Raw genomic sequence first — 15,860 nt, 5'->3', positions numbered from 1 at the left:
CTGATTAATACTCCTAAAATTGGAAAAACAGGAAAAACTTTAAAAAATAAATAAAAAGCATTTATACATTTCTTCAACACTGGTGCCAACAATAACACTACTTGGTTACAAAACATCATGTCTGATCATATTTATTGATTTATTACGTTATATTCATGCCATCTACTTTTTAATGTTGCCCGGAATAATTAAAGTTGAATGTTATATTTTTTGGGTTATTTGGGTAAAGTGTACCCAAAAGTCAGCAGTCAAACTGCCTAGCACACATTGTGCTGTGTGCCATCCCATAGAATTTTAGAAGCCCTGCAACTCTTGGAGAAGAAATGTTTTCAACTTTGAACTTTGGACTTTGTATATAACAAAAGTAAAGTAATTGGACAGAAAATAATCTACTCAGCAAGTGGCAGAAGGGGTACATACGTATAGAAGGTATTACATACGCAATCTTTTGGAGTCAGTGACTCCTTCTTCTGGCAGAAGGGTTGAAGGAGAAGGAAGAGGAGTGAAGGAAAATGACTGGTGAGGTTAAGGAAAACGGGTAGAGTTTGGAAACGTTACCCAGAACCTCCAGTGAGGGGAGACTTACCAGATGGGATGAGAAGTGCTGAGTGACTTTTACAAACTCTACCCCTTTAAACCTCATGAGTCATTTCCCTTAACCCCTCTTCATTCCCCTTCAACCCTTCTGCCAGAAGAAGGAGCCACTGGCTCCAGAAGCTTGCATATGTAATACCTTTTTTATATGTGTTCTCCTACCACTGTTTGAGTAGACTTTTTTTATTCAATTACATGTTGTGTACTGTGTGAATAAGTCATGCAGCTGAGGGGAGGGGCATCCTTATGGGAATTAGGGACAGATGTCAGGGAGTGTACAGCAGCCAAGATTAATGTATTCTGGGAGCTGGTACTGAAATCCATGCACCAGGATATTGAAACGTCTCTCTCTGCAGCTCAATAAGGCCTGCATGAGGAAGTGAAAGAGAAAAAATGAGAGATTTCATTTTGACAATGTTCTGCAAAGGACTGCATCTCCATTGATCACAGGGCAGTACTGAAATCATCTCCACACAGGAAACAATATTGCATTTCTGCGAGCAGTCTGAAAACCAAACAAATCTATTCTTCTTTAGATTGCCTTCCGCAGCTTTGATACAAGAATTTTTTTATTTTTATTCATACCATTAAAACTTTATCAGATCTCTCATGGTATACATTAAAATGAAAATGAACAAGTTATGCCACAGTTCCTAAAACCACAACATTTTCCATCATGATCAACAGACAGGAGTTGCATCAGATGTTACATGCTTCTTTAATTTAATTTTTCTTTAATTTTATTTGTACAGAAACATTTGAAAACTGTGATAGCATTTCAATTTTTGTTTTGCTAACCTCAGTTTCAGTTCATGTCTCATGAACGTCTGGAAAGTAACTTTGGTACTTATGGAAGCCATTACATGTGACTAGAATTTCTTTATGTTTTGTAAAATGTCTGTTGTTAAGATTTTGATACACTAGTCATTGGCCTTTAGACAGCCAAACACACTACATTCAGTGTTTCTGTATCTCCAACCCCATACATTGTATTCCACATATTATGAAGTAGTCAGCATTTCCTTAGAAAGTTCTTTACAGTCACTGAATACTATGGAAGGTCCCTCCCATCATGATCCATTTTACTTGGTGTGTATCTGTCCAGTGCCTGGTGGTACGAGATGTTATTACAGTTTACATATGATAAGTATCAGCATCCTCCAATTGCACATTTTTCAGAACTAGCACCTTTGTGTTTAACATCATACACACAGTTTGAGCTCATTTTCAGAAAACAAATATCTCCAACATTGTTATCTATCTCTTAAGCATGAGAGATTCCCCAGTGATACGTCAAGCTGTTTCAAACAGTACCACCTTCATTATCACACCTTGGTGTCCTCAAAAACTAGGAGACTTCCTTCAAGAGGGGAATAAAAATGTGCTGTACCTTTTTTTATTCACAACGGGACAAAATGTTTCAATGCCATGAATAAATCAGCAAGGCATAAAATATAAGTCATACACCACTAATGTTACAAACACATGATTGAAACACATTAATACAAACACAAGAATGTATACCACTAGCATTTGGCTGAAAAAAATGGAAAGTGTGGTGCCGTTCAATCTTGTGTATGGAAATTATTGTAATTTTTTTTTTTTTTACCTCAACAACTAGCAAAAACTAAAGCTACATTCTTACTTCGGCACATTCCTAGAGCTAAATTGGAACAAAACAAGGCCAACTACGAAGCTCATGATCGACATAGCAGCAAGGAGAGGTTCTCTGTTAGGCTACATTTTGCTGGGCCCATCCATCACTTATGGCCATATCAATTTCGGCTGGCCAGTCTTCAGCAACAGTATTGATAAACTGTGGGCTTACGTGGAAACTGCCAGACAGCCAATAACGCACATTGTGTAGAAGCCTCTCACATCGGGTTGTGGTATCTGCACTAATACTATTTTATAGGCTTTGGTGTCTCTGTACTGGGCTTATGAGGGAACACTGCCTCTAAGCACACTGCTATTGTGGATTTCAGGAAGACCAGGTCAGAAAGCCTAAGCAACTGCAATCTCTTCAGGTTGCAGCAAGAATGAATTAGACAAACTTGAAAGTAGAGTATTTATATTTGTCATTCCTTAATGAAGTTACACTGTTTTTGTTGTAGAAACTTTGTCTTGGACATTGGCACAATAACAAAGCTCATTAGCTGGATAGTGTTGGCATCACTGCCTGAAATGGCATGCCGTACCATTAAGTTTTCTTTCACTTAACTTGTACAAAAAATAATGAAAAGGATCAAATATAAATCAAATCAAGCAAAAGTAGCCCCCTGCTACAAATTTATCTAATGCAAATGGGAAGCATTGCTGTTGTTGGATGATTAGTCATGGAGACTGGCGGACAAGTCAGAGTGAGGATAATAATCATACAGTCTGAAGTGGCGAGCAGTTCATTATTACTGGCAGGTTGTAAATGTGGCACACCAGAGTAAGTAATTGCTAACAAAATTAAGAAAGTGAAAAATATATATACACAGTGCAGTATCAGATTTCTTCTCTCCATGAGAACTGTGACCATTTAATAGTTTAGTTGTGCTACTTTTACTCAGTTTTGGTATTATTTTCATCAGACTTTGGAATGATGACAATTTGTCACTGTCAGTTTAATAGTAGTGCCATATTTTTATTTGCAAAGCAATACACAGAACATATTATGGTTTCATAAATATCCGATGCCTTTTATGCACTAGAAAAGGAGACTTGAGTTTTGGAATATCACTACTGGTATCCAAGTTTTAATTAAATTGTTTATTAGGGTTACTATTCTGTACAGCATTCCATCTGGATATTTCTGAATGGTGACCATTTTTGATTACATGCTTACTGTAGCTACAGCTATTCAAAGTAAAATGTTGTGAAGTTGGCATCCCTGAGAGTTCCACACAGAGATCATGATTTGTTCTTCCCAATCCAATGTGGATTTAACATGGATGGGATAATAAACCTATTATGCCTTCATACGTACTCTAAGTTTTTTTTCTTCACAACTGTAGTAAATGTCATATTGAGCTATAGCGCTGACCTATAGTCCTCAGTTAACATCTATTAGCAATATTGTATCAATGCATTTTGTGAGACAGGGAGCATATTTCTTCAAACGTCTACCAGTTGAAATTGTTCTACAAACCTGTAACACCATGAATTAGATTTAAGAAATTACTTCTGTAACAGGCTTTGTTATTGTTTTCCATATGTGCTGAATACTTCTTCTAATCCCTCATAATAATGAATTGAAGCATTATTTCTGCACTTGTGAAACCAGTTTTAAGGAGTATCTCCCATAAATGGCCAAGGAAATAAAAAAACTGTGCATCGATAAAACACTGGACTCACCGTGGGACAGACCATCTTCAGGCGATTCCACATTTTTACATGTACTGGTGTACCACTTTGCAAAGATCATGCCAAGAACGAACAAAGCCACAAAAAGGAAGGAATCTGGTAGTATTCATGCATGTGCAGCCTACAGAAAGCATCGCAACTGTGATCCAATGTTGCCATTCTTCACATCCACTGGCAGAAGTTCAAATCGAAAGAAATAGGTGAAATTCTAGATGAAGCACAAAAAATCTGGTGCTTTTAGGTTAAATATAGATTAAAATCTGCACAATACAGTGAGTGAACATGATGAGTGCTTATGCTTCTGTGTGTGCATAGCGGAAATAATTGAAACAGAAAAAATATGCATTTTGTGATGAAATATTGTATAATCCTACAAATATGAATAAAAAGCAAAAAGCAGAAATATCGACAAAGTTCAAATGGAAGACAGCTACTACCACTCACCACAGAGGAAAGCGGGCGATGTCGTGGCTGCAGAAAGGTAAACAGAGAGATAAATCACAAATCTCAGCCATTCACTTTTCACTGCAGATTAGAACAGATCTCAAGCTGGTAATAGGATAAACATGTTATAATGTGAAATGTGGAAACAGAGTTTGAATGTTGGATGATGTACAGGAATAAAATTATTAGTGAGAAGCTTTAGAAAAAGTTTGCATGGAGATTTCCAGGAAGAAAACTACTGCCGGTATGTACTGGAACAATAAGGTAACCTCATACAGAAATTCGTGGGAAACAAGAAATGTAATTATAGGAAAAAGATCATTTGTTAAAAGTTAATACTGTGGCAAGCAAAACAGACCATTTTCTCTCTCACACAATTGAAATTCTTGAGTCAGTAAATAACAAAATGTCATGTATTGGAATTTTCTGTGCCTTGTCAAAGGCCTTTGACTGTGTAGATCACAACGCTTATTTGTATGATTTGTATTATTTGAATGGTAGCAAAGATAGGTGGATTGAATCATATCTACACAATATAAAGCAGAAGATGATTCTTAATGAAACTGATGGGGCACACTAAAATGTGGAGTACCACAAGGACCCATTTTGGGACCAATACTGTTTCTTACCTTCATCAACAATCTCTAACTTTGTACAAACAGTGAACTAGAAAATAAATGTAATGCTTTACTTGTAGGCATCTTCTACTGGTTTTAGTCGAATGAATTAACTCAAATATTGAAAAAACTCAACATATGAAGTTTTGTGCATCTTGACAAGAGAATGAAGTAATCCACTCTAACGTTGATAACCAAAATATATTAAATTGTGAATCCGATAAGTTTCTCAGCATTCTAATTTATGGCATGTTAAATTGGTATGGGCATATACTGGACATTCAAAAACGATTCAGTGTGGCAGTGTATGTCCTTTATGTAATTACCTCTGTTAATGATATGAATGCTATCAAAGCTGCTTATTTTGGCTATTTTCACTTGATAATGTCATATGGTATACTTTTTTGGGGTAGTCAACTTTTAGCCAAGAAATATGTTTATTGCACATAAGATAACAGTTAAAATCGTGAGTGGCACTCATCTAAGATATTCTTGTAGAAACTTGTTCCATGAGCCCAAGACATTAACGACCACATTTCAGTACTAATTTTCTTTGATGATTTTTGTCTCTAATAACTATGCTCTTTTTACATCTAATGGTGCATACCATGACCACAACAAAAGGTCAAAAATTGGTTTAGATATGGATCTAAAACATCTAACTCTTGCACAAAAAACTGTTCACTATTCTACCATGAAAGTTTTCAATTCTTTTCCATCAGGTATCAAAGTCCACAGTAATGTACCGTCTACATTTAAACCTAATTTAAGAAAATGCATTATGGATAAGTCATTCTGCTATCTTGATGAGTAAATGAAGCTTAATCAATGATTGCGTTTGTAAATTTGTATTGTTATTCATATTTGTATTTTGAGACTTTCAATTTCTAATATGCTAGCCACTATTCATCTTTCTGGCTTTATGATGGTCAATGCATAAATAATTTTTTTTCTGTACAGTATCTTAAGTTATTCTCAGTAATTTACATTTTGGTCACTGTAAATTTTTTGCTGTATTTCTATAATAAACCTGACTCATTCCACTTCCTTGTTATTCATTTCAATGTGGATTTATGGAATTAAAAATAAATAAACAATAAAATCCTTTTACCTAGTGATAACATATTGCGTGTGTAACTGTAGGCTTATGGTCTGACACAGGTGGACAATGAGTGCTTTTAAAATACATTCTTGTTTCTGAATTGTCAGCAATGATTATAGAACTAAACCACAGATAGAGTGAAAATTGACTATGACATACAGCCCATTGCTACAGAAGAGCACAAAATGGTCAGCTGGGATCAGAGTTCATATCAATACGTTCCCACATACAGGACATTATTTTTATTTGTTTCAGTTTTTATGACATTAGTATACTTTGGCCATCAGTCTGAAATAGGCTGCAATTCACACATTAATATGATTTTCAAAAGCATAGAGAGAAATAGTCGGAAAACACAGGTAGCAGTATGAGCTAAGCAAGGAGTATCTTAATTAACAGCGGAAACTGATGCAGGTGAAAGTATACAAGAGCATAATACAAAATTTTCCAGTAAACATGAACTCACAAACAAGCCATTTGAGAGGTAACTGCAAATGTGTAGTTATGACCCATCACTGACTCCAAAATGAAATACTGTATGATCCTAGTGCAAATTAGGAAGGTCTTTCTAACTGGACTGACGTTTCACATTTCGTCTACCTCAACAAGAAATACAGTACAGTGCTATTTCAGCAAGGTACATGTTTCAGTTTACACTCATGCCTTTTAAAGGAGGTGTTCCATGTTTTGTCCTCACATTTGGACACAATACTGCACTCATTTCTGCAGTGAGTCATGAATTCTTTTAAACACCTCCGGATCATCTTCAAAAGCTTGACAACACTGTACATTTTCCTGCCCCAGTTCTTTAGCCATATCAGTGGGAAGAGTGAGTCCTGAACACTTCAGTTTTGAGATGAACCCATACAGAAAAATCCAGAGGAATGAGATAAGGTGATCTTAGAGATCAAAGTAGATGCCTTGAAAGACTTAGCTGTCTTAGACCACAAGCCTTACATCAGCAGCAAGATGTTCCAATGCCCCATAGTGCATGTACCACATTCTACATCTACATCTACATGCATACTCCGCAATCCACCATACGGTGTGTGGCGGAGCGTACCTCGTACCACAACTAGCATCTTCTCTCCCTGTTCCACTCCCAAACAGAACAAGGGAAAAATTACTGCCTATATGCCTCTGTACGAGCCCTAATCTCTCTTATCTTATCTTTGTGGTCTTTCCGCGAAATGTAAATTGGCGGCAGTAAAATTGTACTGCAGTCAGACTCAAATGCTGGTTCTCTAAATTTCCTGAGTAGTGATATATGAAAAGAAAGCCTCCTTTCCTCTAGAGACTCCCACCCGAGTTCCTGAAGCATTCCCGTAACACTTGCGTGGTGACCAAACCTACCAGTAACAAATCTAGCAGCCCGCTTCTGAATTGCTTCTACGTCCTCCCTCAATCTGACCTCATAGGGATCCCAAACGCTTGAGGAGTACTCAAGAATAGGTCATATTAGTGTTTTATAAGCGGTTTCCTTTACAGATGAACCACATCTTCCCAAAATTCTACCAACGAACCGAAGACGACTATCCACCTTCCCCACAACTGCCGTTACATGCCTGTCCCACTTCATATCACTCTGCAATGTTACGCCCAAATATTTAATCAATGTGACTGTGTCAAGCGCTACACTACTAATGGAGTATTCAAACGTTACAGGATTCTTTTGCCTATTCATCTGCATTAATTTACATTTATCTATATTTAGAGTTAGCTGCCATTCTTTACACCAATCACAAATCCTGTCCAAGCCACCCTGTATCCTCCTACAGCCACTCAACGACAACACCTTCCCATACACCACAGTATCATCAGCAAACAGCCACACTCTGTTACCACCCTATCCAAAAGATCATTTATGTAGATAGAAAACAACAGCGGACCTACCACACTTCCCTGGGGCACTCCAGATGATACCCTCACCTCCAATGAACACTCACCATCGAGGAAAATGTACTGGGTTCTATTACTTAAGAAGTCTTTGAGCCCACATTGCACAAGGGGCTTGGGTAAAATTTAAGCCCAATTCAATGGGGACCTGATTGGAAGTTTACATTTCAAATACATTTGTATTAACTAGGGCTGTTTTTCATACTGTAATCAGCAGTGGCTTGTAACTGTACATTTACAATTATATTGCTAATTGCTCATTTGTGATTCCACATTTACTGGAGGGCTTTTGCTTTTATTACCATACTAGTTGAATACCAGTGTTGGCTGGGTATATATGTATTAGTCCACCTCCTCATTCTGCTTTTCCCCCCCCATCTTCTCCAACCCCCTCTCTGACCATCTCCTCCTGCCCCTCCCTCTGTCCATCTGCTCCTCCCCATCCCTCTGCCCATCTGCTTCACTCCTCCTCTGTCCATTCAATCCTTCTCCATCTCTCTGCTCATCTCCTTCTTCCCCCTCTCTATGTCCATCTCCTCCCCCCCCCTCTCTATGCCATTCTTCTCCTCTTACCTTTCTCTGTCCATTTTCTCCCCTCTTTCTGTCCATATCCTCCTCTATCCCTTTTCTGTCCATCTTCTCTACCCTCTCTGTCCATCTCTTCCTCTCCCTCTGTCTGTCCATCTCCTTCTTTACCCTTTCTCAATCCATCTCCTCCTGCCCCTCTCTCTGTCCATATCCTCCTCTTCCATTTTTCTGTCTATTTCCTCGTCCCCCTCTCTTTGTCCATCTGCTCCTCACACATTCTCTCTCCATCACCACATTGTCGTACCCACCTCACCTACACAGTATTTCTTTCTAGATACTGTAGAAAGTAGCACTTGTGGCATCTCTGGCACGGAGAACCCTATCTTTGACTCCGACCTCTTTGAACTGCTTTGTTCTCTGTGTCTCTCGGCACACAACTTGTAATGCTATGTTTTGTTCTTCTTGCTTCGTGTCTAATGAATGCATTTACTAAATTTAAAGTGTGTTATTACTGATCAGCATTATGCGATAACCACAAACTTGTACAAGTTTGGTTGAAACCGATCCAGAAGTTTAGGAGTAGCTTTTTCCCTGCAGTTTTGAAGGGGTTCTCACAAGTTCCATTTTTTTCACCTATCTTTAATGTATTTCACATATATATGTGTTTCACACGTATCTCTAGACTCTGCAGCTTTGTTTCCACGTAACTCAATGTTCGTGATGTCATACCTAAATTATGTGTTGTACAATCACATAATTTTGCAGGTATGTTCAGTAGTATATGTAAATTTGTCTTCGAAAAATGTTACAGAGAGTGTTAGTAGTAATGAAGTAATACATTAAAACATCATATCTGATGCAGCAGTCTTACTGCATGACAAGTGAAAATGTAGTATTTGACAAACTTTTTCCTTTCATCATTCTGTGGCGGTTGTAAGCGAGAAAGAGTCTCGTAAAGGTCTGAAAGTATGTTCCATTCTCAGTCAGACTTGCTTCTATGTCGACACTATATTTAGTACTTCACAGGTGGACACTTTTATTGTGATCTTCAGTTCTCCAACGCTACCTGAACACATCATGGCAGGTCTCCTCCGACTTAGGGTTCGACCCTATGTACCTAACCCTATCGATGCTGCAGATGCCAGCATTTCGGCCATACAATGCTGAGTTGCAGAGGCGAAGCAACTTGTGGGAAGTGTGGAAAGGCAGCCCATGATGCTGGGATGGACTGTCCATCTCCAGCAGTTCGTATTAACTGCTCTGGAAGCCACCCAGTCTGGAGCCGAGCCTGCCCTGTTTTTGCAGAGGAATGCAAAATTCAGGAAATCAAAGTGACCAAGCAGATCCCATACGCAGAAGCCATAAAAGGACTATCAGGTGATGAAACTCCTGTCTTTGCCACTTCTTATGCTTCGTCAGTGCAGAAACCTGTTACTAAGGACTCAGACGACATCCAGTGTTCCATTATACACATCTAGCACTTATACTGTAATTGTATGTGCCAAAGTAAAGTGAAAGACATAGCGATTCAAACAGCTACGATGGAAGAGACCAGTAATGCTTCCACAGTGCACAGCTCAAAGGCACCCCAAAAGCAGAGTGTCCCTCAACGGCAAGTTTCTTCGAAGAAAAGTGGCTCTCACTGCCCCCTATCCACCTCACCCTTTCTGGGAAAGGGAGCAGGGAAAGGATCCCAACATTTGGGTCGAAAGCTAACATGGGCGCCATCAGACGTCATTCTGGCATGTCTGACTGATGATGAGGACATCGTGGATTTTGATGCCTCATCACCAGACCCCGTCAGTTCCAAAACCCCGCCTCTCTCTACAAGCGCCCCACCACCTTGGTGCAAAGACAGGGGTAAATGAAGACCACATTGACGAAATGGCTCCCATACTTCAGTGGAATGCAAATCGATACAGGACTCATCTGGCAAAATTAAGACTTCTTGTACAGGACAGACCCTTTTGCCTCTGCCTTCATGAGACTCATTTCAAAGAGACTGTCACAGCTGTACTTGGAGGTTATCACCTTTATAGAAATGACGACCTTACTGGAGACAACGTAAAATGTGGGGTTGCAGTGTTCGTAAAGGACACTTTTCACTCCTCACCTATTCCCTACAACACTTCAAGCGGTTGCTGCTCGGATAGTGACCCATGTTGACATAACAGTGTGCTCTGTGTACTTACCACCCCATGAGCCTCTTGATAGTGGGGTCCTCACTCAACTTCTTGATGAACTACCCTGACCCTTTCACGTTTTGGGGGACTTCAATGCACACAGTGCATTATGGGGTTCTAACGCCACATGCCCAGAGGATCGAGTACTTGAAGATATGCTACACACAACAGATCTTATACCGCTGAACATGGGTCAAGCCACACATTTTAGCACCGCTACAGGTTCATATACCACCATAGACCTCTCCTTCTGCTCGCCTGCTCTTGGGGACACTGCTCAGTGGGCAGTGGACGATGATCTTCATGGTAGTGACCATTTCCCAATCTGGATCAATCTGCCTGATGGAGCAGACCCTGAAAGAAAGCTACCGAGATGGTTATTCAAGAAGGTTAACTGGATGCTTTACAGGCAGTTAGGTGTTTTCGAGCGATATGATGGCGTCCAGGACTGGGTGGATCACATTACAGCTGTGATACACCATGCTGCCGATGCATCCATCCCAAAGTCTGTGGAAGTGCCTATGAGGCGACCTGTTCCTTGCTGGAACGATGAGTATTGTTTTGCAGTCAGGCAGATGAGGGCAGCTATGCGCAGATTCAATCGATGCCCTACAGATTCGAATCTTGCATACTTTCGAATGGCGCACGCAAAGGCGAGGAGAATAATTTGGGAGAGTAAGAAGAGGTCTTGGCAAGAGTTCTTGAACTCCATCAATAAGTCCACATCCGCAAGTAAAGTATGGGAAGCTATCAGGAGGATTTCAAGGCACAACTCTCCACCGCCAATAGCAGCTGTACCAATACAGGGGTCTCTTGTAACATTGATGAGGGATATAGCTCAGACAATGGCTGAATCATATAAATCCATTATAGCCGATTCCAGCCAGAATCCCACCTTCCATCAATATCGGGAAGTCCAGGAGAAGGCTGATCTTGATTTCTGTTCCACCAACATGGAAGAATACAACCAGCCTTTCTCTCTGTGGGAGCTGGAGGCTGCATTGTCAGTTGGTTGTGATATGACCCCTGGAAACGACCTGATAACCTACAACATGTTGCAACATTTGGACCGACGGTCAAAGGATGTCCTCCTTCATCTCTTCAATAAAATTTGGATAACTGGCGACTTTCCCAACTCGTGGAAGGAATCTATTTTAATCCCAATTTTAAAACCAGTAAAGGATCTGACAGACCCTGGTAGTTATCGTAGTATTAATCTGAGAAGCTGCGTAGGAAAGACACTGGAGCGTGTGGTCAATTGACGCCTTATCGGTCGGTGTTTTCTTCGGTTTGAAAAAGGTCTACGACACTACCTGGAGGCATAATATTTTGTCGCAGCTCCATCAGTCGGTATTCGGCGGACGTCTACCGAGCTTCATACGGTCCTTTCTCTCAGACAGATATTTTAGATACAGGGTTGGGAATGCTCTGTCTGACCATTTTAAGCAGGAGAATGGTGTCCCTCAAGGGAATGTTTTAAGTGTCACAGCTTTCGCCATTGCAATCAATAGTATTACAACCACAGTGTGACGTCCAGTACTATGTTCCTTGTTTGTGGACGACTTCTCCGTCTTCTGTGCATCCTCCAGCCTCGCCACAGCTACTCGGCAATGGCAACTAACGATCAGGCGGTTGGAGGAATGGTCTTGCACAACAGGTTTTAGATTCTCATGAGAGAAAACAGTTTGTGTTGATTTTAATCGTTCCCACTATCTGTTTAATTTGCCCGTTTTAGAACTGGGGGACACTGCTCTCACTTTTAAGAAAAAGGTGAAGTATCTTGGTCTTCCCTTTGATGGGAAGTTAACATGGTTGCCAAACCTTAAAGAACTGAAACTGAGATGTCTCAAGGCGTTAAACATTCTTAAATGTGTCAGTCATAGGTCTTGGGGAGCCGACAGAGCACGTCTGCTCTAACTTTATAAGGCCTTTGTGCGACCGCGGCTTGAATACGGATGTCAGATTTATGGGTCAGCAAGGACTTCATACCTTAAAATGCTGGATGCAGTTCACCACGAGGGCATTAAGCTGTCGACAGGGGCCTATCGCACGAGCCCTGTTGCTAGTTTGTGTGCGGAGGCTGGTGAGCCTCCGCTGTCTATTCGACGTCGTCTTCTCGCGATACGCCAAGTATATAGGGAACTGTCTGTTCCTACATCGCCAGCATCCAGTTACGTTGTTCAGCCGCCACTGGAACGGCTGTTCGATCATCGACCACAGGCAACACGGCCATTTGGGATCCGTGCAAAGGAGAGCCTTGAGTTATTACAGGTGGGGGGCATTAAGGTCCTAAGCTAGGGGTAGAGTAGGGCGTCCCCTTGGCTACTACCAAGGCCCAGATTGCTTTTAGAACTGACTGCTTACAAGAAGCATTGTACCCCAGACTATGTTTTTAAAATTAAGTTTAATGAAATTTTATGTAGCCACCCAGATTTTACTATCATCTACACGGATGGTTCTAAGCAGGGAGATGTTTTCGGTTGTTCTGTTGTGTTCCCCGACACTATCCTCAGGATAGGGCTCCCAGAGCAATTTTCAGTTTATTACGCGGAACTTTTTGCTATCCTGAGGGCAATGGAGCAGATGAGAAGGCGTCGTGACAAAAAATTTATCGTCTGCTCTGATTCTCAAAGTGCCATTCTCGCTGTTGGACAGATGTACCCAGCAGATCGGATGGTGCAACAGATACAGGACGCTCTCCTGTTGCACAGACAAAACAAGGAAATCATTTTTTGCTGGGTTCTAGGGCACATAGGCATCCAGGGAAATGAACTCGCTGATGTTGCTGCTAAGGAGGCTTGCTCCCTTCCTCCTCCTGCCCGCTCTGTTCAGTCGCTCTGCGGGATGTCACTTCATTTGTGACCAAGAAGGCTTACATGTTAGTGGGAGTCCCTGTGGCTGAAAGTGAGGAACAATAACCTGCGTTCCATCAAAACTTCAGTGCGACCATGGATCAGCTCCTTCTGCCCGCGATGGTGTGAAGAAGTAGTCCTTACTCGGCTTAGAGTGGGACATTGTCCACTGAGACACGGCTTCCTCTTGCGTCGTGGGGAGCACCCAGTATGTCAGAGGTGCGGGACACAGCTGTCAGTATGACATCTTTTAACCGAGTGTGTTTTATATGACGACCTGAGGGTTGAACTGGGTCTCCCACAAGATCTTCCCTCTATTTTAACTGATAACGAGTCGAGTGTTGTTTGTGTCTTAAAATTTTATGCGATGTCCGGAATTCTTCCCAAAATACTTGGTGTGCAATCTTAATGTGTCACAGAGTGGCTGGGTCACGTTTTATTTCTAAGTCGTCATCCAGCCACGCTTATTTGTCCCTTTGTTAACAGCATCTTTACAAGTATTTTCTCCATGATTTCATTTAGTTATCCCGCTGTGTCTCGCTGGGGTTTTATTACGGGCTTTTCCGAACCTCACCTTCCTGGTGTTGCTTTACGTTTCCTGTGGTGGGATCAAACGTAGTTTTCCAGATTATTGATCTCCTTCCATAGATTATGAAAATCGTCTTCGGCATAACATTAATGCAAGGGCGCTGATGACCTAAATGTTTAGTGTCTTCCACCAAAAATCATCACACCATCATCATCATTAAAATGTAGTAAGCGATAAACTTTTTCCTTTCATCACTCTGTGGGGGTTGTAAGCGAGAAAGAGTCTCGTAGAAGTCTGAAATTATGTTACAATTCTCATTCAGTCTTGAAACTTCCTGGAAGATTAAAACTGTGTGCCCGACCAAGACTCGAACTCGGGACCTTTGCCTTTCGCGGGCAAGTGCTCTACCAACTGAGCTACCGAAGCACGACTCACGCCCGGTACTCACAGCTTTACTTCTGCCAGTACCTCGTCTCCTACCTTCCAAACTTTACAGAAGCTCTCCTGCGAACCTTGCAGAACTAGCACTCCTGAAAGAAAGGATATTGCGGAGACATGGCTTAGGCACAGCCTGGGGGATGTTTCCAGAATGAGATTTTCACTCTGCAGCGGAGTGTGCGCTGATATGAAACTTCCTCATTCAGTCTTGCTTCTATGTCAACACGATATTTAGTACATCATAGATGGCCAAGTGGACGACATACTTTCTGAATTTTGAAACAATTTGTCACTGCTTTTAAAGATATGTGGTTTGTTTTTACTGGAGTTCAGATTATTTTGTCTATTCTGGTGGAAGCCATAACCGTTTACAGCGAGTTGGTTATCGTAGTGGCCGGAGTGCGCAGATCTTAAATATTCAGAACATACCGTCCAAAAATGTTCTACGAGCGAGATCACATTGTTGCCGTTTCAGAACTACTATCTGCTTGTCTTTTAATATCCACAGTTGGCTAAGACCTAACTTGAAATTTAATGATTATAAAGAATCCGCCTCGATTGCAATCATTATAATCATTAAATTATTCACGATTGCTGACGCGCTGCAATGTTAAAAGTTCTCAAGTAACTTGAAATTGCTTTGTTCTGCTTCTTAGCCTCGTATCCACATGATAGATCAATACACGTATCGTCAAGCTCACGCCTAGTGTAATAACCGAAGAGTGGATGTGTGCAAGCATGCTGTGACTACGTTGTCACACTCCCCTACATGGCAGTACGTAGAGTGCATAGTATTTTTGTCATCTGTCCGGCTACTTCCATCTATTTTTGATCACCCACTGGATCTGTATTCTCGCATTCAGTAATTTCTTTCATGTATGAACTACCGTTCGTGCATTTCTTTATCTTCGTCAATTTCTTTTATTTTCATTTCTCCTAGAAGCTAAAAAGAGCTGTTTGATCTTCCTTTTCAGTCACTGAGTTTACTCGACACCATTCCGTGAAAATATTTGATTCGCGTGTTCTTCTGGTTAGGTCAAAATAAACTTTCCATAGTTCATTGGCAGTGTTTTTTTAATATTTGTTACATCTGCTTTGTAGTTTCGTTTAGAGATCTATGTTTTTATTTGTATTTCTAGTGTCAGCACTCGTATGCAGGCGTCATTTAATTGACAGGTAACATCACATTCAATTTTTAACGGGTGGTCGTGTTGATTTTAATCTGTGTTCTACTTTCTTGATTCATACTCTTCTCAAATTTTCAAGCATTTGCATTGTTCATTTAATGCCTGTAAAATTTCATTGTATTGTAAACAAATTCGGGCA

The 15,860-nt window shown here is 40.7% G+C and overlaps 1 protein-coding gene across 1 annotated transcript in view; it reads right to left on the bottom strand.

Moving 5' to 3' along the window:
- The window catches only part of LOC124606447 (monocarboxylate transporter 5-like), a 420,878-nt gene that overhangs the window by 18,880 nt on the left and 386,138 nt on the right, over positions 1-15,860 (bottom strand). The window contains exon 6 of the mRNA XM_047138429.1: positions 4,390-4,416. Within this exon, the coding sequence (XP_046994385.1) occupies positions 4,390-4,416 (27 nt within the window). The remainder of the gene's footprint in view (positions 1-4,389; positions 4,417-15,860) is intronic.

This window comes from Schistocerca americana, chromosome 3 (assembly GCF_021461395.2).
Source record: "Schistocerca americana isolate TAMUIC-IGC-003095 chromosome 3, iqSchAmer2.1, whole genome shotgun sequence".
NCBI lineage: Eukaryota > Metazoa > Arthropoda > Insecta > Orthoptera > Acrididae > Schistocerca > Schistocerca americana.
The sequence above is the reverse complement of the archived record's forward strand: the minus strand, read 5'-3'. Positions and strand labels throughout refer to the sequence as shown.